This window comes from Osmerus mordax, chromosome 7, assembly GCF_038355195.1.
Source record: "Osmerus mordax isolate fOsmMor3 chromosome 7, fOsmMor3.pri, whole genome shotgun sequence".
Taxonomy (NCBI): Eukaryota; Metazoa; Chordata; class Actinopteri; order Osmeriformes; family Osmeridae; genus Osmerus; species Osmerus mordax.
Window position 1 is genome coordinate 16,777,442 of NC_090056.1, and position 23,910 is coordinate 16,801,351.

General features: G+C 43.8%; 3 protein-coding genes across 3 annotated transcripts; 1 reads left to right on the plus strand and 2 right to left on the minus strand.

Moving 5' to 3' along the window:
* The first annotated feature begins 6,060 nt into the window (after positions 1–6,060).
* Positions 6,061–7,590, plus strand: amigo1 (adhesion molecule with Ig-like domain 1). The gene has a single exon (XM_067240669.1). It carries the CDS (start codon positions 6,061–6,063, stop codon positions 7,588–7,590), a length of 1,530 nt encoding a protein of 509 aa, XP_067096770.1.
* Positions 7,591–13,023: 5,433 nt separating this feature from the next.
* Positions 13,024–18,141, minus strand: atxn7l2b (ataxin 7-like 2b). The gene is made up of 10 exons (XM_067240358.1): positions 18,030–18,141; positions 17,421–17,489; positions 16,908–17,214; positions 16,435–16,667; positions 16,160–16,242; positions 15,465–15,673; positions 14,753–14,930; positions 14,489–14,610; positions 13,497–14,346; positions 13,024–13,293 (listed from the first exon to the last, which is right to left on the minus strand). Exons 1-10 carry the CDS (start codon positions 18,124–18,126, stop codon positions 13,252–13,254), a joined length of 2,190 nt encoding a protein of 729 aa, XP_067096459.1. The 5' UTR covers positions 18,127–18,141; the 3' UTR covers positions 13,024–13,251.
* An 822-nt stretch (positions 18,142–18,963) lies between these two features.
* Positions 18,964–21,493, minus strand: sypl2b (synaptophysin-like 2b). Its single transcript, XM_067240000.1, has 6 exons — positions 21,418–21,493; positions 21,198–21,272; positions 20,152–20,273; positions 19,838–20,039; positions 19,415–19,606; positions 18,964–19,278 (listed from the first exon to the last, which is right to left on the minus strand). The coding sequence occupies exons 1-6, from the start codon at positions 21,433–21,435 to the stop codon at positions 19,156–19,158; spliced, it is 732 nt and encodes a 243-aa protein (XP_067096101.1). The 5' UTR covers positions 21,436–21,493; the 3' UTR covers positions 18,964–19,155.
* Between the last annotated feature and the right edge of the window lie 2,417 nt (positions 21,494–23,910).

The following is a 23,910-nucleotide window of genomic DNA, read 5'->3' on the forward strand; positions in this document are numbered from 1 at the left end:
GGCATTTAGCTGAAGAGTCCTTCTCATCCAGGACTACAGCAGGAGAGAGAGAGAGAGAGAGAGAGAGAGAGAGAGAGAGAGAGAGAGAGAGAGAGAGAGAGAGAGAGAGAGATAGAGAGAATGTGAATGGCCTCTTATCAGCAATAACAAGCATGGCTTGGGCAGCTGAACCCATGCTCTCCTCGGCTCCTTCGCTCAAAACAGTGGAAACAATCTCAGTAGCCCGGAGGCCCTGTGCCAGCTAATGGCGGCTGTGTTTACAGTTAGAGTCTCCCAACTGGCACCAGCTTATACTTCCACAGTGCATGTCTGTGAAATACAATAATATACAGAGATGAATATACTTTTAAAAAGTGTACACACAGAATGTTAAGATTATTAGTACAAAATACTAGGCATTGGCCTTAAAATCAGGCCAATCATTTTATTTAGATTTGTAAAACAATTGCTATAGAAGTTTTGTTTCTGTAATTAAAGACCCCTTTCGAATAGCTTTTCAAAAGCATGCGTACAGTACTGTTCAGTATCAATTGGATTCATATCGGATTCATGCACACCCCTTATAAAATTGTCATGCTGAAGTTTAGATAGCATTTTCTGTTCTAAGGGCATCTGCTAGAATGGAAGTAGCAAGCCAGATAAAGTAATACCAGAGGGCGTTGTGTGAGTCACTGGTGATTTGGAGCTTGAGTTTTTCCCCGAGCATTCTCCACTGGAACTCATCCCACTGGCAGAGTCCGGTTTTATTTCCAGAGGCTAGGGATTATCATTGTTTCCCACATAGATAATTAGCATTACAGAATCCTCTGTGTCTCTTGGGAATAGTGAAGAGCTGCATGAATCAACTCCTCTCTTCCCGGCCCTGAGGCAGGGATTAACAGGTATTAGTGAGGTAGACTGGGAAATGCCCACACTGGTGTCCTTGGTGTATTATTACTTTCTGTGTATGTGTGGGTCTCTTTCGTTATTTCTCTCTCTACCTCTTTATCCTCTGCCACCCCCCGCCCCCCCCCCCCCCCCCCCCTTGTCTCTCTCAGGCTGACAAGTATTTTGTCGACGATGAAATGATTCACAGAGAAAGCTTTGAACAGAACCCTGGCAGATTGTGGTTTGAAGTTTAAGCTGGCAAAGCACTGGCTCAGAGATAGGGTGGGTGTCATGTTACCACTAAAACACTGAATTGCCACCAAGACCGGTTGGATCATCATGTGTAAACAAGTCGTTCTCTGAGGGCACCTTTATGCAGATGGCTATCTTTTCCAGTTGATCAACAGTGGAGGTGGATACCTGTTGTGGCCCATAACCTTGGCTTTGACTAATGCTCCTGCCTGTTAGAACACACATGTATGAAGCCCTAAAAAGCCTGTTGCTAAGCAATGAAGGAAAGGACATGCTGGGATTCCGAACAACTGTTTGTCTAGCATTATCATCATCATCATCGTCATCATCTTTTTCCATCACAGTCCTATGTGTATAATCACCTATGCAGATATGACATAGACTCTAAAGAGATACCAAATATGAGTGTGAGAGTGGAGACTGTCTCCATGGCAACCAGGAGCATCTCAGGTAGGGGTATTCAACATTGAGCTTCGTCAAGTCTCTGGTCCGTTCTAATCAATGTCACATTGGTTTAGAATTCTTCTGATGTCCTGGAGAGAGAGGAAACAGAATAAATAAATGGGCAACTTGAGCCAGTGACTAAAATACTCACTTTTTGTTACTTCCCCTGGCCCAATTACTCCATAAATAAACACTGCTAGTCTTATTTATTCAGCAGCAGTACACTATCCACGTTGTCATTTCATTCAGTCTGAAGTGCTTTCTATCTTCTGTGATGGCCTGGATATGCTCAGCTCAACAACACACATAAAATACATTAAGACATTAGGCAGACTGAAGTACTGGAACATATCTCAACTCCTGAACCCAGGCCAACTGTCCCAAAGTAGTCCTGTATCACTACTGCTCACGTGTATCTTCGTAACAGCAAGTGATCCAGGCCTTGTTTTATTACGCAGAACGAGGACGTCAGATGTGTTATGACAAGCAGAGAGTGAGTGTTGTGGCGCCGACGTCAGTGCGACAACATAGCTGGTCGGTGTCTTCCCTGTCCCCAGCTGTGTGTGTCGTAAAACAAACCGCTCCCGGGTGACCGGATAATGTGTTTATCATGCGTGTGAGGAAGCCAGGTGGCGAACAGAGAGTGTAAACATGGGATCATCTAGAGAGTGACCACGGAGCTCTGAGGTTTACGACCAGTGATGCAGAAACCCTCCTGTCATTTCCTACACTGTTATCTCGTGGTGAAACAGAATCAACTCGATATGTCCTGAGACTAGGGAGTCAGGTGGCTGAGCGGTGAGGGAGTCGGGCTTGTAATCAGAAGGTCGCTGGTTCGATTCCCGGCCGTGTCAAATGACGTTGTGTCCTTGGGCAAGGCACTTCACCCTACTTGCTTCGGGGAGAATGTCCCTGTACTTACTGTAAGTCGCTCTGGATAAGAGCGTCTGCTAAATGACGTAATGTAATGACTAGAGAAAGGACTTCCTGATTGCTAGGTGTTGGCGGCAGGCTAAGAAGCTTGGTCAGGGTCATGCAGGGTAAGATGAGACCGCGCTCACACCCCGCAAACAACACCCTGCCATCACTAGCAAGCAGTATGATTCACTGGTGTGCATTTCTTTGGAACACATTCAGCTGTTTGTCTTGGATGAAACTATCTTGCTGCAAAATAAAAGACATTCTGTCACATTCATGAATATTTCAAACCCATGACGATGCATTATGGAACAGGAAAGTCCGTCGCCGAGCGTCCGTCGGTTTGTCACTGTCTGCCTTCACCATGGAGACCGCGGGTGTCTCGCCGTGGTAGGTGTTGTGCAGGGTCAGTGTTCTTCACGGCTGGGAGGCTGTCGGAGCAGGTACAAACAGAACGCTCAAAGGGAGGGCAAGCCACAGTGAACCCAGGGCCCCGCGGGCGGTTGCCAAGCAACACTATCTCCCTATCACAGCAGGAGGCAGGAGTGGAAGGGAACATTAATCACTTTGCGCTCGATCTCACTACAATGTCTACTTGGTCTCTGGTCAGACACAGTCACATTGGCTTACACTCACGGTCATCCCTATCACATACATTACATTTAGTCATTTAGCAGACGCTCTTATCCAGAGCGACTTACAGTAAGTACAGGGACATTCTCCCTGAGGCAAGTAGGGTGAAGTGTCTTGCCCAAGGACACAACCATATTTGGCAGAGCCGGGAATCGAACCAACAACCTTCCGATTAATAGCCCGACTCCCTCACCGCTCGGCCACCTGACCCCGATCACGATGCCCCCATGTGTGCCCTTTTATTTCCTCTCTGGTGAGCCACCGTACGGCAGGCATAGCTGGTCCTGTTGGAAATGTACGCGTTCAACGTACTTTAGCGTAATAGATTACATTTACCAGTAATTCGACAATGCGCACAAAATGTAAGACCAATTCTGACCAATAACAGAATTTCTGAAATTCTGTACAGTCTCCTGTCAATGTCTAGCCGGGGTAAAAAGCTTGCCTTCCTGCAGCAGTGAATATCTCCTGCTTCAGAGCCCTGACAGGGTCAAGATTGATAGTGCAACTAATGGGTAAAATCTACTTGAGATTCAAAGAGCTAGAAGTCACTAAGTATCACCCACGCACATCTGCCCTGGCCTGCCTCAGCACTCTGCTCTTGTTCACCTGGATTTGACCTGGCACGGGAGATCTATGGGGCACTTCTGGGGCCCCCTTGAAACTGCTGAACACACACACACACTCTGGTAGGCTGGGAGAACGTATGAACATCACTTCCTTTTGCAACACAAGATCCTCCCAGGTCATCAAATGGATTTAGACACTGTCCCCTCAAGGGCAAAGTCTCCATTACACAGACGCCAGTCTGTATTTATATTTTCATTAATTGAGCACGGTAAATGATTTGTCCTAAGGAGGTCGCTATGGTGGTTTATGGCCTGTCCAGTAGATACATGGGACTTAACCTTCAAAGGCTTGCCAAAAATGCCACACTATTTCCGTAGCACAGGGAATTTAGACATGTCCAAAAAGGCTCTTCAAATCTGCCCGTGGGCGGACACGCTTGAATACAATTACAAGGTTTCCCCTGCTCAGCGTGGCCATCCATAAACACACCCAATCAAACGTGTAAACAGAGTGGCATAGTAAGCAGGTTTGGCATGGACGGGAGCATGTGCAGTGCTGAGAGGAAATCATCGGTGAGTAAATTGTTCTGATTGGCCGAGCTTATGTGGAAGTAGCTGGTTGATGCTCCTGCTGCCTGCAGCCTAGCGGCAGAGGTGGGACCTGCCTCAACATAACAGACGCTGTCATCAGCGACAAGGTGCACTACTGTGAACACCCAAGCTACAAATCCCTTCAAAGAAAAAGAAGGCCAATTAACGGGGGGAGTTCCAAAACACACACACAGGAGAATACGGGAGTGATTCGAGAGTGCTCAGTGCTGTGTTGCCAGGCTCCAGTGGAACTGCTGACTATCTAAACAGGATCTATCCTGGTTGTAATTAATTGATCAACATTAATTAGAAAACACAGGAAGAAAGTGAACATCCAAGCTCCATAGCCAAACTATCTTAAATACTGTGTCAACAAATACTTTATTAATACAACTTGGGCCCTTTGTTATAGCCTGCCTTGTTTAAGGCTTTAATACAGGTAGGTCATAGAGCAGTATTAATCCCTTAATGAGGTCCCACTCATTAACTAGTAACGCCTCCTGAGTTTAGGTGAGATTCAAATTGATAAATGAGGTAGGCCTATAATTATGGATTTTCACGTTTTGAAATGTGTTCAAATATCAGATATCCTTATAGTGTATCTTATTATATTGATGCACACTATTATTATTAGAAACAGTCAGCGCAAATACGTCAAGGAAATCAAAGTGTTTCAAGACGAAACACGCACACCATTCAGAATGCAAAAATCTTTTTAGATGCATGCTCGTGTTTTTACGCGCACGGAGCATCTGTTCTATGGGAGGGGTAAATAGACAAGTATTATTACTATAGCCTCTTCCGCGCGGTTTAGAGCATTTGAACCGGTCGATGCTTGATCAGGATACGGCAGTGTCCCATTGCAGCAATGTGGCACGAGCACTGTATCTTACCCGATAACCGACAACCGGGCTATTTCTCCTGTCTTGCTGCTGAGACTGCTCATGCGCTCCAGTAATTTACATAGCAGGGACGCTGATGTGACTCGTGCGGACTGAGGAGCCAGACCTGCTCACAATTGCACTGATTTGCTGCAGAAGACGTAATGTCAAGGCCGCGTGGACCTCTTTACAAAAACAAGCCCATCCTATCATTGATTCAGATTTCACATTCTAGAATTGTGCGTGACAACAATCCGATGGACTTGTGTTCTCTGATCTTTACGTAATCATGTACTTGCGTAATTTAACTAGTTTTTGGTAACTGTTGTGTATCTGGATTATTTAGCGAGGATTTCTCTTGCGCTGTTTATCGACTCCATCCCTGCACCCGATGTCCTTGCATTAGACCGAGGATACTGGAAGTGACAGTTCAGTGTAAACATGTGTCTGAAGCGACCACTGAAAAGGACCACATAGTCTCGTAAGGTATGTTATATAAAGGCAACATTCACGTGCATTTTGGAAAGAAAACACAACATATGATGGTTAAGCTCAAAACAACAGTGGTAAATATCCAATCTTATAGAATGGATAGGCTAATTGGAAAGATCTGTAAATAAATGGCATGTATTTTGTGTTTCACCAGTGTGTGTATGTATGTATGTATGTATGTGTGTGTGTGTACAGTATATGTGTTTTGGAGAATGGATTCACAAGGCATGTAACCATGACGACATTCACTTCCATCCAATAGCCATGTTTATTTCCAACAATAGTCACCCACGTTTGCTTTTCTTTACAGCCTTCAATTAGCAATGCCTGGGATTCCTCCAGCTGCTGTTCCATGCTGTTTTGTGAGGACGGAACAATAGAGGACTAATCCTTGACTGCGACTCACTGCTATCATGTTGCCGCCTCCAAGCAGAGCAGGAGACTTCCTGCTGGACCACTCATACTGCATGAGCAACCAGGTGAAGTGGCCCCTCTACCTCTCCCTGGCTCTCCTCTGGTTGCCCGTGGCCACAGGGTCCACCCTCAACTGTCACAAGACCTGCATCTGCGCCAGCAACATTGTGAGCTGCTCTAAAATGAACCTGACCACCGTTCCTCGAGGGCTTCCTCTCTACATGGCCGTGCTGGACCTGAGCTATAACGACATTGCTCGCCTGCGGGCAGACTGGACCACAATCAAGCTTGTGAAGCTCCACAACCTCCTGCTCAGTCACAACGGCCTCCACTTCCTGTCCTCTGAGGCGTTCCTGTATGTCAAGCAGCTGCGCTACTTGGACCTCTCCTCCAACAACCTCCACCAGTTGGACGAGTTCATCTTTGAGCCTCTGGTGAAGTTGGAGGTGCTTCTCCTTTACAACAACCACATAGTCCAGATAGATCGTACAGCCCTCACAGGCCTGCTGAGCCTGCAGAAGCTCTATCTGAGCCAGAACCAGATCTCACGCTTCCCCCTGGAGCTAGTCAAGGACAAGAGCCGTCTGGAGAAACTCAGCCTTCTGGACGTGTCATCCAACAGGATCAAGGCCCTCCCCATTGAGGAGTTGCAAGTACTGCCTGCCTGGATCAAGAACGGACTCTACTTCCATAATAACCCCTTGCTGTGTAGCTGTGACCTATACAGCCTGCTGGCCCACTGGCACATCCGCAGGCTCAACTCAGTCCTGGACTTTAAGGACGACTACACCTGCATCCTGCCTGCGGACTCTCAGAAAACCAGCGTGCGAGCGTTCGACCTCAATGGAGACTGGATGAACTGCAGCACCTTCAGCGAGACAGAGCAGGAGACCTATCTGGAACAGACCCTGCTTCTCAGCTGTGACACCAAGACCAGGTACATGTCCAAGACCTGGATGTTGCCCGGCAACGTGGTGGTGTCGCCCGGGGCCAATCTAAGCGCCAAGGTCCTCCCGGATGGCAGTCTCAAGATCAGCCCGATACGGCCCGATGACGGGGGGACGTACACGTGCTTTGCGGTGAGCGAGGTCCTCAACGAGACCATCTACGTGCAGGTGAAGGTGTACAACTTCACGCTGAACGGGGGTGGTGAGAATCTAAACACAGCCTACACCACCTTGGTGGGTTGCCTGGCAAGTGTGGTGCTGGTTATCATCTACCTGTACCTGACGCCCTGCCGATGTTTCTGCTGCCCTGGCAAGGGCAAGAACCACCGGGAGGACAGCATCCACTCATCGATGCTCAGTGCCACACCTACCCACGACGACCCCGCCCACAAGGCTGACCTGAACAGGCACGTTGCTTTCATAGACCCAAAGGACCTGCAGGGCCAGAACGGCAACGTCAACCCCAACGGGGAGGATGAGGAAATGGATGAGGAGGCCGGTATGTTGGGGAAGGGTCGGAGAAAGAAGTCAGTGGCAGAGTCTATCAGCTCGGTGTTCTCCGACACCCCCATGGTGGTCTGAGATGGTACAGGCCTAATGAAGTGTGGGACACGTGAACACGCAACTTACCTGGTGCAATTTCAACCATATGCCGACAAAGCTAAACTGTGATTTTCTGAAGGTGGAGATGATGGACAGAAAGCTGTTTCCTTCTACAGACCATTACCCTGAGAAGTCAGAGGCTTAAAGGGGAATATTAACCCAGTTGCCTTGGTAATTAACAAGGACAATATACATACCTTTCCAGCATTTTAATCTGTAGCACATACGTATACATACTGTGAATGCCTGTCAGTAAGTGGGCTGTATTCCCATGATAAGTGTGATAAGTGATAAGCTTTACCTTTGGTATTACACTTACTCTACTCACCAAGAGACGTGTTGATTGGTGGAAAAACAGGAAGCACTTGATAATGAGTTTAGCAAAGAAAGTAGAAAATATAATCCAGTCATTAGCATGAGCCTTGTAGACTCATATTTAGATGTAAAACTACAGTGAATCTTTTGTAGTTCTCAGCACATACTATCGGTGTACATTTCCATTTAGTCATTTAGCAGACGCTCTTATCCAGAGCGACTTACAGTAAGTACAGGGACATTCCCCCAAGGCAAGTAGGGTGAAGAGCCTTGCCCAAGGACACAAAGTCAGTTAGCATGACCGGGAATCGAACTGGCAACCTTCGGATTACTAGCCCGATTCCCTCACCGCTCAGCCACCTGGTCCCCTGGTGTAGACCACTTCACTCCTGTCCAGACACATAGAGACATGATGACATCGCCAGGTTAGGAGTAGTTATAATCGGTGAGTCATGTAGAGCAGAAAGGCATGCCATGAACACACATCATTTTCAGACGCAGACAGAGTGGGAAAGATGAAAATGTAGCACATATAGATATACGTGTGTGGCTTAACCCTCTTGTGCTGCCTTCGGGTCACATGACCCAAAGGTTCATAACGAACCATCGTTGTGTTTACCCAATTTTACCCAATACAAAAACAAATACAAATAATTTTCTTTTAACCTTTGCAATGTGGGGGATCTGAGACAGCCCAACGGTTAAAAGAAAATGCTTCACTTTATTTTTGAATGCGGTAAAGTTGTCGCAATACGACGGTGGGTCACAATGACTGATGGGTCAGAATGACCCGAAGATAACACACGGGTTAACCTCCTCTAGGATAGCTGGCGAGGTCAGATAGTTATTCATAAATGAGATAGCAATAGCACAATAAAAAGTGACCGATCATGTTTGTGATCATCCTGACTCATTCTCAGTTGTTTATTTAAAGCTGTCCTCACTTAAGGAGAGTTCACCTCTTGTGTACCATTCATATTGCTTCTCACATAGATTTGCCTCACACAGAGAGCTGTCATTTGAATTAGAGAGAAACTGTCAAGTTTTTCCCTATTGATATATTTTTTAGTTCAGTCGTTAAACGCTGGGGTTAGTGAGTAATAATAGCAAACCAATGTAATGCACAAAACAACCATATTGTTAATTGTGTGTATGCTCTTAGTTATCTAATGTAAACTGTAGGGTTATAGATGTTTAAACCTTAGACACAGGTACACTGTAGGTACAGTGAAAATAGAGACTGCTGGGAAATTGTAATGAAACTGTTTCCTGCTCAAGGTCTGGTATCATTGTCCTCACCAGTCAAGCAAAGGTATAATAGACTGTTCATTGTGCTGTCTGTCTAAGTCTAAGGTGCCATGATCTGCAGGTTCAGACTACTCCTTTGTCATCTTATAGCCATAGATTTTTTTTACATGTTTTGTAAAAATGTCAAGCCTTGTCAGTAGTGGAAAGGGTTCTTGAATAATTTTGTTAAAAATGTCTGTACACCTTAGTGATATGTAGTCGTTGCTATAATTCACAAAGTTGGAGGATCATAAGTATGTGTAGATGGATAGGGGTGTTGGTGGTTTGTAAGCATCCTACTTTGGGTGTGTATTCGGCATAGCTTCCATACCAGTGGTTATGTGTTTTTTCTTAATTTTATGGTCTACGTTGCCATATATTTTATATAGACTGGTAGTCCTCTTTACATACAATAGAGGTCTAGGAAATGTCATAATAACACCAGTCTCCTGTAGCCAGTACTTATAAATATACAGTAGGTAAGAGTTTGTGTGTGCCTGACTGAAGAAGCCCCATTATTTGAAGTTCCCTGATGTCAGCAGAAATGACCTGTGCACCGAAAAAGTGATAGGCCCCTGTCAGTGTTACACCCAATCAAAAGACAGCTATCTCCTTCAATTTCCTCCATTGGTTATTGGGTCCATTATAAATTAAATTAATTATGCAAATGTATGGAGAGTCTCATGCTGTGGAGCCTAATTTAACCAGGTTTTGAGCAGACGTCCATATCTTGGCAAAAAATAAAAGGAGTGATTGCATTACAGTGAGGGGCTTTGTCATGACAACGACGAGGCTATGAATTTCTAAATGCTGGTGACATCTTTTGATGGGATAAGGCTTCCTTATGCCTGCCTATCTGCTTACACAGACAGGGATATTTACAGAAGTTTCTCCTGAGCCACACTGATACAAAGGCATTCCTCTTTTACCCATGTCCATTGGCATCCTTGATTCACTCTGATTTTGTAATGATCCATTTTTTTTAACGTGTATTTTAGCCATCTGAAAGCCACCCTTTGTTGGATTGTAAAGCAGTCATTCAGTCAAGCAATGAACACGAGGCCCTTGTGTTTGTGCTCTTTAATTTTTGCATGAGGGAAAAGCCTTGAGCTTACAAACAACATTTGTTTTCATACTGAGTCATCTGATTTCAGTCTGTGCCCAGTCTGTGCCAAAAGATGGTTACAGTCAACCTGGGACCAAATAGTATTTCAAATACACTTTTTTCCGATAGGCCTACTTGAACTCGCTTATAAAATGGACCCTGAAGTGTAAGCTACACCACCAGTGCTCCAACACTAAGTACAAGACTGAAAAGAACGTCCAAGGATTTATAATGTTATTTGACCCAAGTTGGGCTAATATAGTTCGTCATCAGATGCAATCATGCCATACAACTCTTAACTGTGGATTATCTGGTTTGGTTGTGAACAGGATGTCTGTTTTAGGGTGATGCTTGGAGGCTAAAGCACCATACAGTGACTATATATGCCTGTACATGTAGACATACAGCTTGTTCTGTGTGGGTGAGAGAGGGAAGTCACACTCACCAGAGAGGTGCTGTGTGTGAATCACTCCTTTTCCTCTCACAGAGGAAGGTCAGGTAGAGCTCCAGAAATACCAGGGACTGACATCTCAGCCATTTAATCTCTAAAGGAGAATGCAATAGTTTAATGGACATACAAAATACACATTCATAAGCTTAACATTTTTTGTCAAGAGTATTATCAGAATAGCCATCATCGTTTCATATATCCCCCAGTGGGTAAAAAGAAGAGGGCGTTCTAAACTGCACTCTCCCAAGGCAATATACTGTATGTCCCCCTGATAGCACAAAGCTGCTGCTAATAGCTAGTAAACCTTGACTGAGATGTTATAGGAGTAGGTTTCATGTTGCATGTTTATAGTTGGTTGATTCTAACGAGAGTGTCTGTTTATAGCCAACTCTATTACAGCCCACAGTCCACCGAGTTATAGATGCTTCTGATAATAGGTGGTGTTTCTCACTAACCTGTCAAAGTACAATCTCAATTATTCTGAATGACTATGTGCTGTGCAGCATCCTAGCTTCCTATAGTTGGTAAGAAACCAAAATAGAGTATTCTGCCTTCCTATTCAGCTATAGCTCTCCAACCACCCGAGGTCTCTGAAGACGTAACTATTCGTTTAATATTGTTGAGTTGTGTGTATTGCTAGGTTTATACCAGTATACTTACAGTGCTCTTGTCTTTTCCAATGCTGTTGACCATTTAACATTTTGTCTTGAACCTTGCTTATGTCAATTGTTTCAATGTTGGTCCTCATTCTGTAATATAAGTGTGTATATTTTAAGTTTAGTGTGGAGTATTGGAAAATTATATACTTCATGCTCTGCTGCAGACTATCGAAGCATCTAGAAATGTGAGGGCAACAGTTCATGAAACAGTCACTCATTTTTGCTCATGACTGTCATCAATATAATCAAAAGGCATCAGAACCGAAAGAGCACAGACTGGTATGGGAGAGGATTGACAGATGACTCACATCTTTTCAGGTGTTGAATACACTGGCACCTCAGGAGGGGTTTGTGTGACGCGCTTCCTCACAGCGTTCACAGCCGTAAAAAGAATCATTATGAGAGCTGTCAAATTGCTCAGAGACTTTCCTTAGGTCTATTCAGTGTGTCGAACTGGAAAAACGAAACAATACCAAACTTTCATATTTTTCTGCAAAATGGTATTTGCACCCGTTTATTTTCAACCCCACTATGTTTAATCCATGTACACCGTACAAATATGGTATATTGGACTGAAACAGCACTACAGTGGCAACTGTAGATTACAGTTTTTATACAGCTTCTGCTCACAGCCTGCCCTATATGATAGTGCATCAACGATAAGTCTGCCATAGAATTAGAAAGGTCTTGCTATTAAAGTTGAATGGCTTTGCATGGAATGCTAAGGAAGTTCAGCTTATCTGACTGCAGGATAGTGTAACACAAACAAGTATAGGTGACACTGTAGAGAGAACATATTATCATGAATACTTTCAATTAAATAAAATATAAGAAGTGTTTTACTTATAACTTGTGGGCTTACTTACTCTGCTGTGTCAACGTCACTTCAAACCTTTGTATCATTTAGAGCTGATTCAGCCCATAAAAGAGGTTTAAAGATCGAAGAATCCATCAGAATATATTTCTTATCTCAAAGGGACACATTGGACAGTAGTATATTTCTAATCAACTAAATGTTTAGCAGACCTGTCTTCCTACTATCCAACTTAATGTATGATAGAATAGTACTAACCACAGACTGTAAGACAGCTATAGAATGATTATTCTTGCATCACTGTTGAGAGGGAGATTATGGTGTTAGATTACATTAGAAAAGCTTCTATGACAGATGTTCATCAAAGATAGCCTACCGAAAAACATAAATTCTCACTCTGCCGTCATCTGTGACTGGTAATGACAGTTAGAAAAGTCAAATACATCAACAGAGATCAACAAAACTGGAAGTACTTTAATCCAATTACACAGATCAAGCTGATGTAGCGGTCTTTCAGCATAGAGCTAATAGTTTGGTGCCATCTAGTGGTGTTATCATGTCATTGTGAAAGAGTATTGTGCAGAGGACACATGGATTTGAATTTGCGTTGGATTAGTTTATAATTGCATAGAGATTAAATATAGATTTAGACGCTCAGGTAATTTTTATTTTGCTTCAGTCATGCTTATTTAATAAGATAATATAGAAAATATTTTTCTGGTGGTATTTAGTGTAAAAGGGATGACAAAAAGAACACTTTAAGCAGTCAATTTGTCTTTAATCAAACTTCCCACATTTCATTTTAGCAGCATTACAATTACGTTTTGAGGTATCTCTATGTTCAAAACAGGAAATCAACTGATCCATTCAGTGACATACAAAGCAACTCAACACCTGTAACAAATATACGAGCTCCTAATGACTTGTAATCACAGAAACAAACACAAACACACAAATATCTGTGCTGGCAGTAACAGTACACTGCTGTGGGATGGCTCTGCAAGTGTTTTCATAAGGCAGTGTTCCTTAGTGTTGGTAGGGTTCCTTTTGGCTGTAGAGACACAGAAAGAACAGCTTTTGGAACAACATACGAGGCAGACAAAATTCAACGTGGTGTTTGGATTAAGGCTTTATGTAAAGAGTAACATCTTTTTACAGAGAATATTAACACACCCTTTTAGAACGACATACAAGTGTGTGTTTCAATTCTGCAACTTAGCATGTGGTCCATGCAGTCAAATAACTAACACTTACTCTTTGGGGATCAATCCTCTTCTCCAGGCCCCTGGCGAGCACCCCTCCCATGCTCTCCCCCCGCCAGGAGAGCATGCTGGGTTGGGAGTGTGGGGTCAGACAGAGGGACTTTGGGGCCAGGGAGGATGGGGTGCTGAGACTAGGGGAACCACCTCCGCCGCCACTGCTGCTGCTTTTACGTTTCTTGGCTAGGCCCTTGTGGTCATAGCCCCCCACCCTCCTGTGCAGCCCTGGGGGTCGCCCCCTTCCCCGGGGGGAGGGGAGCGGAGGACGGAGGGGAGGTGGCGGAGGTCGCTTCCCCGAGCCCGGTGAGGGCGAGTACCACTCTGAGGGTTGTGGCGGAGTGCATGGCTTCTTTCCTACTGTGAGAGCGCCATTGACTGGTCCCTGGAAGGAAGGAGAGGGGTAGAGTCTGGCGGGGTCTGGTTGTCTACCGCGCTCCTGGAGTGGGTGTTCCCTGATGTGCTCGGGGGTTTGGTCCTCGTCACGTGGAGGCTTTGTCTTCTCCGCGTTGGCGGCGCGCATGAGTTCCCGCTCTCGGAGGCGGGCCTTGCTGGGTCTCCCCACCGGGTTGCGGGGTCGCCCCGGGCCGGGGGCGTGTCTAGGAGTGGAGGAGGAGGGGTTGTGCTGACCACTCTTGGTCTGGGACTGTCCTGAGGAGGTGGAGCCGGGGCTGGAGGAGCAGTTCTCCCTGCCTGAAGCTCTGTGTGGGTGAGAGGTGGGTGGAGACCTGAGTGAGGGGCGAGAGAGAGGGGCAGCTCTGCTCCCAGCTCTGACCGACAACCCTGTGGAGATGGGGGGGGTGATGGAAGCTTGATGCGACCGTAAACCAGTCATCTGAGGTATTTTCCTATACAGAAAAAATACATAATTGTTACCTTTAGTTTGTTTTGTTTACATTTGAGCCATATGAATTGAACTCCTATAGGCCATCTTAATTTCGCTTGTGCACCAATTACTTAGATGTGGACAATAAAATGGAGGAGACTCACTTCCACAAGTGGGCACTGAGGTGATGTTCCATCATGGCACTGAGTGCGAACCGTAGGTGGTGCAACCGCCGGTCAAAAGTGAAGACGCTACAGCCCATTGTGTGGCTTCCAAAAGTGCATAGCTAAAGAAACAATTTTACGTTATATACACCACTTTATCGGCAAACACAAAAACAAACAAACACACACACACACTTAACTCCAATTGAGAAGCCACTATGAGAGCTCCAACCGTATTCTAACAAGGTGTGTAGTGGCACTCACCCCCATAGGTCTGGGGTGCCAGGGGGTGGCGGGCAGATCCTCCCCAGCATCCTCCTGGTCCTCTGAGTCGCTCCCCTCACTGGACGGCAGGCTCTGGTTGAAGGGGTAGGGGGGCTGTACCTCCACCCCTACTCCATTCTCCTCGTCCTCTTCACCACTCTCTGACGGGTCCCTGGATCTTGTGGTTCAGAAGAACAAACTGGTTATGGACATGTGACCTTGGCATGCCACACCAAGCTCGCTCTTGCTCTTCACAGGCACTAAGGGGTCACTTTTCTTTTCCTCTACCCAGAACCAATGCACCGAAGAAAACTGTAATGTACAGAGCTATTGCATACTGGAATGTGCTCCCCTCATATTTGACTCTTAACAAGAAATACATGTGATTTCAAAAGGAAACTTAAGGCAGCAATAATCATAAAGGAAATTAGAGTAGATTAGGTTATTATTTTTTGTATTTTCGGACAGACAAATGTTTTTTTTTATTTATTCTTTTTTTCTTTTCTTTTTTTTTTACTTTTACTGTAAATGTTGTTTTCTACGTCTGTGTTTTTGTTCACCAACATTGATCATGTTGTCATGTTTTATGATTTATATTGTAATGTTTTTTGCCTGGACCCCAGAAACAATAGTCTCCACTACGGTGTAGACTAATGGGGATCCTTAATAAACATAAACTTCACTCAAAGTTTCTAGAGTCGAAGATTCCCACCTGAGAATTGTGCAGTTGCTGAGGACGCGCCTGCTGTGTTGAGGCCCCACCGGGTCCTCTGTGTGTGGCAAGGGCTCTTTAGGAGAGTCCCTGCAGGCCACGGTTTGCTCCAGGTCTCGGCCCTTGGAGCTCGTCCTCTGCTCTGCCACCAGCTGGTCGAACGTCTTACTCCTGCCCAGAACCTTCCGTCGCTGGTGGATGGAGTGGATCTGAGAACGGAGATGGAAGAGGAGAGATGGATGGACAGTGTTTACACCTAACCCATATCCTCCTTTTGACTTCTTTACTTAGTTTTATTTACTATGGTCAAGGTATTCTAATTCACAGTGCAGGGCTCGAAATTAACAGACAGTTCAACACAGACTTAAAAGCAATATATATTAAAAAATTACCTTTCGAAGCTTTTTGTAGAAACTTTTTTCAAACCGTTCAAAGCATTTTTTTTAAATTATCTTAATTTGGAGATATTTAGAGATACTATTTTTTTTTTTACTAGAAACTATAAAACTTTTTTTCACACAGTCAAAGGAGTGGAGAGTAGAGGAGAGGAAAAGCGAAGCCTAAAACAGAGTTGAGTAAAGCAAGGACAGTGAGGAAAAAAGTTAGTTGCGAGCCCTGACAGTGTCTTTTTTGGTAACTTGCCATTACTGGTCTACTGCACCACAGGCTAAAAGTTGTTGTTTGTAAGAACTTACATTGCACATGAGCTGCCTGGTACATAGCTTCTTCCTCTCTGGGTCCAGCACTCCACAGTGCTTATCCAGGTCACATTCTTTCTCTGGGTAACACAGTAGCCAGTCAGAAGCTTGACACAGACAAAGTGATTGACAAAATTCATAAAATACATGATGGAAGTCGTAACTGTGTGTAGCACACATTACATTCACTTCATTCTACAATTTAATTTTTCCAAACAATTTTCCAATGCAACCACAGTTCCAAAGAGAGGTTGAAAAAGAAGAACACTTACTGTAGACCTTCTTAAAGGTTCTGCTGTCTGTTCTGCGGCCCCCAAGGGTAAGGTGATTGTCCTCCAGCTGCCCAGCCACGGCTCTCTGCAGCGGGAGCTTCTGTGGTGTGGAATAGGGCGTCTTGTCTGGGTTCTGGGGTCCTGACTCCAAGGGGGAATACCTGGGCCGAGGGGAGGGGGAGTCAGACGGCAAGGGAGGGCTGTCCTGAGACAGTTCCTCCACTGGAGGTAAACTAGGAGAGAAAGATAGAGATTAGACTGTGCAATTCTATATCTATGTTGCTTTCGTCCTCATTTCCCACCTCTCAGCCCCCAGATCCGGACATGCTTTACCACTTCTTTGGCAGCTACGCCATTGAAAAGCTACCCATTCTATGGCTTCAGCGGTTGGCATTTAAACTGCGTGAGTGAGCATGACCAGTTGACCATAATTGCACAAGCCAGGTGCAGAACAAAAACACTTTTCTCCTTACCTCACTTCCTCCTTCTGAGATCTGACGGGTCTGTGCTGGGTGACGGAGGGTGTTGAGGGGGGCTCAGCTCCCTGGTGCCTGCTGGCCAGCCTCTCACGGGGGGGCGGGGCGAGTGAAGGGGGGCGGCCAGGTCTAGGACGCTGCTGGTGAGCTGAGGGAAAGGGAGGGCTGCAAAGCTTGCTCATGGACCCGTGGCGTCTCTCGCAGTGCTTCTCAAAAGCTTGTGGCTTGATCACCTGACCACAGTGGCTGCACACCACCAAGTAGAAGTCATCACGTTCTGGGCAATGGCCATATATGGACATGTCTGCATGGGGGTAGAAGTCAAGAGTTTGTACACATCAGGTTAGCCATATTTCCGAATTTTTGTCTGTTCAGTTTACTGTATCCATCTGAAAATCATATAGGGAATTTTGTAAATGTACAACACTGAAGAAACAAGAGGTTCTAACGCAAGTAGGGTAGCCTACAGCTCCCCATCTGTGTGCAGGTGGAGCATCATGGGAAACTCACCCTCCTTCATGAGAGTCATGGTCTCTGCTCTTTTCTTTCCATACTTGTTGCATTCTTCTGGAATAGGCCCTGTAACATACGTTCAGTTATGAGTTCAACCATTTAGATCAAGGCCTATTGTGGAGCTGAACTGTAAGACCGGAACTCATATTTTTGGGGGCAAATGATGTATAGTCTGTGTTGTTTTGCCTGGGGCTAACATATGCCAACACGCTAACAAAAAAGCCGGAACACCGCTTTTGCAAGTCGTAGTCCGAAGTAGCTACAACACCGTGATATAGCAACAGCTAGCCAACTAGCTAACCGTGTTTGTGAAGTACAGATTGCTTGCTAGCTGCTGCCACACGCCTGCACTTGTTACTTCCTCTTATCAATCGGCATTTGGGGATTGGAGAGTTTATGGACATGGAGTTGCTTTTCTTGTGTGCGAATACTAACGAGCTCGTTAATTATGAATAAGGACGTAACCTATCCAGCACTAGGACCATGGGGGTCTTTTTGTTTGGGTTGGGATTTATGGAGACCGTGGTTTACTGCAAAAATGTTTTCACTGTATAATGCCACTGTAATTTGACCGAATCTGCTTGTGGTGGGGATGACATGACTCACCTTCTGAAGGGATAATATTAGCTCTATCTATCCAAGAGCTCCAATTAAATCCAACAAAATCGTCGAGATTAGGATTTCGCCGATCCACAGCGGCCATTGCTGCCCTTTGCGCGTTCTCCAAACCGACACCATCAACGCGCGCGCATGGGGATCACGTCATTAAACTCGTACCCACATTGGATTAACTTGGACTGCTCGTGCACAAAATTAAAGGGCCCAACCAGAGCCAGACAGAAACATACCAATTGATTAACATTCATATCTCACATAATACACACATTTTCCACTCACTGGGAAAAATACACATTCTTTTGCAATGTTTGTACAGTGATGCAGAGCAAAAGGACGTAAACCAGCGATTCCCTTTAATGATTTACAGACTGGAATGTGACACCACATTACATATTTTCCTTTCAGACTTTTTGTACTATCGCAAAATACGATTATTTTACCGGAATCTACAAAGTTTTCGACATTTTGGCCAAAATCATGGTATGATTCCATGGCTGTCATTGGACACAAATATAATATGGCACAGTATTGCATAACAAGACGTTAATTACCATGAAACATGCCTTCCCCTCTTATAAAAAATATGGTAGGTGAGATGGACACACAATAAATATATAACGTTAATTTAAGAATGTGCATTTCAAAAACTATGTAACAAGAGTAATATTGTACTAATTGCATACCATACTATGAATAACAGAACTAGAGTTCGCTGGCTTATTACTAATGAAATGTGTCTTAATTTACATTTCTAAGACAGGAGTAAGGCATTCACTTCCAGGAACTGCCCATCAATTACTCAACAATTTTAAATTGAAATATAAACCACATTTTTTATATAACAAACATTGAGTTTGAAAGAGTTAAACTGTATGCGATTAGGAAAATCTGTCAGTTATCTAATGAAAAATTAAGAGAAACATGCAAAGTTCAAGCAATAAATGAATTAAAGACTACTAGTTTTGACCTACGGATGGTGCCTACACCTCAATATCTGCACTTGTTCAGCACCCACAATTGACTCAACGTACCATTTTGGACACTTTCTGTAAAATGTTACCTTCAAATTTAGCAAGTGTTATGTTTAAACACATTTGAAATAAGTGTTATTTAGTTAAGACGGACGCATTCCTTCCTCCACTTCTGCAGGAGGAGTGGCTGATTTGTGGAAGGGAGTTTCCTTAAATATGAACCAGCAGTTACCTCCCCACAGTATGAGGTTGAGAAATCCAAAGGTCTGTAATGACAGAATATGTATATTAAAAAAACATTATGTAGGTTACATTAAAAGGAAGCGGTTCAACTTTTGCAAGTATTTTCATTAAACATTCCCAAACAGGACTGGGTGGTCTGCTAACTCTGCTGATGCCTACCACAGAGGAGTTGAGGCGGCCCATGTGAGGCACTGCGCCTGGTGTGCACTTGTTACTGATGTCCTTGCAGACAGGGATGAGGCTCACGAGAACCGAGGGGCTGGTGGCCCACTTGACGTCCGTCAGGCCTTTTCCCCAGGCGGATGAGGACACCAGCCACAGAAATGCAAAAGCTGCCGTCACCAGCAGATCCTGTTGGCAGCAGAGGATCAGCAACAGGCAAATGAAGTCAAGGACTTCAATGTCAGATTCATGAAAGTTGACTTAAGAAGTTAAGAAGGAATCTAATATTTACACACTCTAGTCCTGTTTTTTTTCTTCTTTCTTTTGTTTTGTTGAATATTTGTTTATTCATCTCCTAGTATGACACACACAAACCACGTCAGCAGTACAAACACCCCATATTCCTGAAAGAAAACTCACCACAATGGGGCCACGACTGCTCTCTCTGTACATATTTTGGTACCCCAGGAGAAGGACCAGGCTAGCAGTGGTGTAGAGGAAGGCCAAGACTCCAACACACACATAAAACTCAGCTGAGGACGAATGGTCCCCGGTCAAGAACAGCTCAGAGGGACCTGTGGCGTTCTTACAGCTGGGTACTTGGTATGAATGTGCCATCAGCCTGTGCACACAGAAGGAACACGTCAATAAGTTCACCTATAAAACATGATTGAAGTCAGGTGTGCTTTACCATTGCAAATTAAATCCATGTGTATTTACTTGTGTCTACATACCTGAAGGGGTAGCTAAAGATGGCTGACACTTCTTGGCTGATGGTGGTCCCTAGGCATTGAACATTAATGCTGGTAGAGCCAGAATACCCCCCAGTTGTAGCAAAGGAAAATATAGAGAATACCTGCAGCCAGAGCCAAAATAAGGACACGTGCAAATGTTACAATACAGCCAGGACAGACATTTGAATGCCTTGCATACAAGAGATCGTGTCTGCCTAATGCCATATGTTCGTCAGCATGTTCCATGTAGGTGCTAATTTGTATTGCTGGGCAGCATGGTTATGTGACATTTCCTCCCTCCCCAACACGCACTAACAGAAAGAACACTGAAGCCAACAGATGCATGTGGCCATACATGCACACACAAACTTCCTTTCCCCCCCCCTATGCTGCACTGGGAAGTTATACCATGCACTCTACTTGAATTCATATTAAGAACACAGAATGATTGATAACTCCAAGACTGTAGTTCGAAAACAGTCTGTCAGACTGTACAGGTATAGGCCTAGTTAATTACCTAAATTAGCTTGTCTTATTTCACTCCAAAGCACTATTACATGATACATGAGTGTTTCCTCTAACACATCCTATCCTACCTACTACTGTTCCTTGCAGTTAACTGATTATTGACATTTAGCATAGGCTATTCAGTTTCCTGACAAGACTTGTATGAACGAAGAATTCGGTTCCCTAACCTAACTCTACCGAATGATTAGAGTGAAGGGTAACTTATGTTTCTACTTAATTTTAGAGAAAAAAAGAAGGATTTACAGTGAAGAAGGTTGATTGAGGGACAGAGCTCAAGTTTAAACGTCCCTTGTAATGTTGCATGTCAGAAAGTATGATTTATCTACGCCTTTTCACTAAGCACGAAAAAGATGTAGCGTTAAAGATTCAGGCTGACTGTGATTGACCGCATGGGTGAGGTGATAACGCTAACTAACTCAACTGGTATCTCGCTTACATTTTCTACGAAGATGTGCATGACAGCTATATCGTAATTCTACCGCAAATTAAACCCATTCATACAGAGATTACAGACTTACCCATTCTAGGACTCGAATAAACGCCAAAGGCTCTTTCAGTGGTGCCAAGTCAAGACTGAATCCTGACATCATTTTCTAGTTGCAAAAAGAAAGATGTGTACAGACTGGTTATTTTTGGTCAACTTTGTCACGAATTTCAGCAATTCCTGTTGTTTCTGGCATCTGAATGATCCTCTCAAATGTAATTTAGCCGACCCAACATCACTTTATTGCAGGCTACCTGAGCAATCCCGTCCATTGCGTTTCTATAAAGTTGGTAAGGTGTCTTTGCAATTGTTTGCAACGGTAAATTGGAACAAGTCAGAGCCTTGTAAAAACTTTCTCCCCACTAGTAGCGTTTCATAGTACACGTGATCACTCGCGTTCTTAAAGTGAGAGCGAATGCCTAAAGGAAAGACCTAGCCACTAAACCCCACAGTGAATCATTAAAACAAACTGTTGTGCCAGTAAACGTATCGCCTTTCTTTTCATGCATTGGTACCCAATATGCTCAAATATTAGCTTATGTTATTTGCCCGCTTTAAATTTGATTTAGATGAAAGTTAATTTATTCTACTATTTCAAAGTGCGTGTAAAGTAGCCTACACTTATTTCAAGTGTAGGCTATTTGGTTAAAATATTTGTTTGGAAATGTTACTTTTTAGAGGCGACATATGGAGGCTGCACATCCGGTATTACAAACAGCATGTCTTGAGAGTATCAGGAGGTAGGCTTATTTTAATCAATAATTCCCAACGAAGATCTTTAGATAACCTACTCACATGCAGTCAATTAATTGACTTTAATCATTTCCCATGCCTTGCTAATAATGCAAATATTATAAACATTATTCACTGAAACCATATACTATCATTAGATCAGTTCGATCGTGTTTCAGAAAAAAAAAACATTTTACATTGTAGGCCTAATTAGGCTATAGGACAATGTTGAGTCAATTGTTGTTAGTGAAATACATTCATTTTTCTTGTAATGGAATTATAGGCCAATGTGTCCTTCACAAGAGGTCGCTATTCCTTCATATTGCAGTGAGTTTGATTAAATTGGCTCTCAAAAGGCTCTTTGCCATGCCTAGTAATTTGATCCCTTCAATATAACCTGTTCTTACAGTGTCCATGGTATATCTATCAACCTTATAAACTCATAGTTGTCAGATGTATTATGAATCTTTAAGGCCATGGACAAATTGATCCCTCCTGCTTTCTATCCTCTATCCTTCACTGGATGAAACCCACCAAGTGGTCAGACCCGGGAACAGGCAGGCATCTGTGGGAAGACAGCACAGTCTTCCCCATATCACAGAGCACATCTCGAAGGAATAACAGTGCCTTTGTTCACCACCTTTTGATAGTTGACTGGTCTGCTATGGGGGAGGGGCTGTCCCTGTGTTGTACAGTCCCTGTGGAGGAATGCTGCACTGCAGAGATCATTTCTCAACATACCAGTTGGCTCTCTAGTAGAGGAATAGGCTTCTAGTTGGTAACTAGATTTAATGCTGCCGGGCATGGAGACAGGGGGAAAATTAATGAATACACAGACACATGCTGCTGAACTTTAAAGGGCACAGTTAGACAAATGTAGCAACGCTCATTTCCAAATTGAAGGAATGCTGTATTCCAACACTGTTGTAGTTTATATCCACGTGCATTGTACCAATTACTGGCGATTAAACTCAATTCTGAATAGTTGTTTAAAAGTTTATTAAAATAACGTACACACTTATATAAACTAAACGTAACATGGATATGGTGGGAATGTTCAGCGGTCAGCCATTTTTATTTATTCTAGTGTGAATGGTGTGGTGTTCTCCCATCATAGTTTTGACTGTGATGTGACAGAATGTGGCCGTTGTGGAAATGTTGGAGTATAAATCCAGCTGTAGATGAGACAGTAGCTTAAATGTTCTTGGGATGTAGGTGCAGCCAGCCAGTTTATCCCGTAAATAAACAGCACAGTATACATGAGATTCCAAGGCTGCCATTTTCCCCCTCCTCTACACCACACATGACCACCGATCATGGGTTAGCTCAAGTCCAATCACATGCACAAAAAAATCTAATCAGGAAGAGAATCTGACTCACCAAACCTGCAAAGTAAAGACATCACATTTGAGACTGTGGTGCACAAATTATACTCTCATTCAACTCAATTTACAAACATGAGGATTGCTTGATTTAAAAAATCCTGCCCCCCAACCCAAGTAAACTGAAAAAAGGTTGGTTTGTTAGGTGATAAGGTAGTTTCCTTCATTGTGAAATCTTCATCAGTGGTATGCAGTTTGGAAAGTTAAATGTGAAGATTACGTTTGAAGAAAGAATGAATATATATATAACTTTATTTGCAGACTCAAGGTCCAGATAGAAAATTACACATAACATATTACAAAATTATTGAATGAAAAAAAAAAAAAAGGCAAATAGGCCGACCCAGTTTACATCCGATTAGACTGTAATGTAAAGTGCACATGTAAACTAAAATGATTGATGCTAGACATGTAGCTTGTTCTAGAAGGGTTGCTTTTAGATTAACATGGATCTGATAATCCCTCAGCCCTGCCTACCAGAAAACACTGAAGTCCAGATGTTCAATCCTTTTCTAAACCTCAGTACACTAAATGTATATTGGAAATGATTAATACGCACTTTTGATTCCTTTCTGGAAAGTGTTAAACATGTGTTTGTTTATTCTTGTTAATTCTTCTGGTATTTTTTTACCT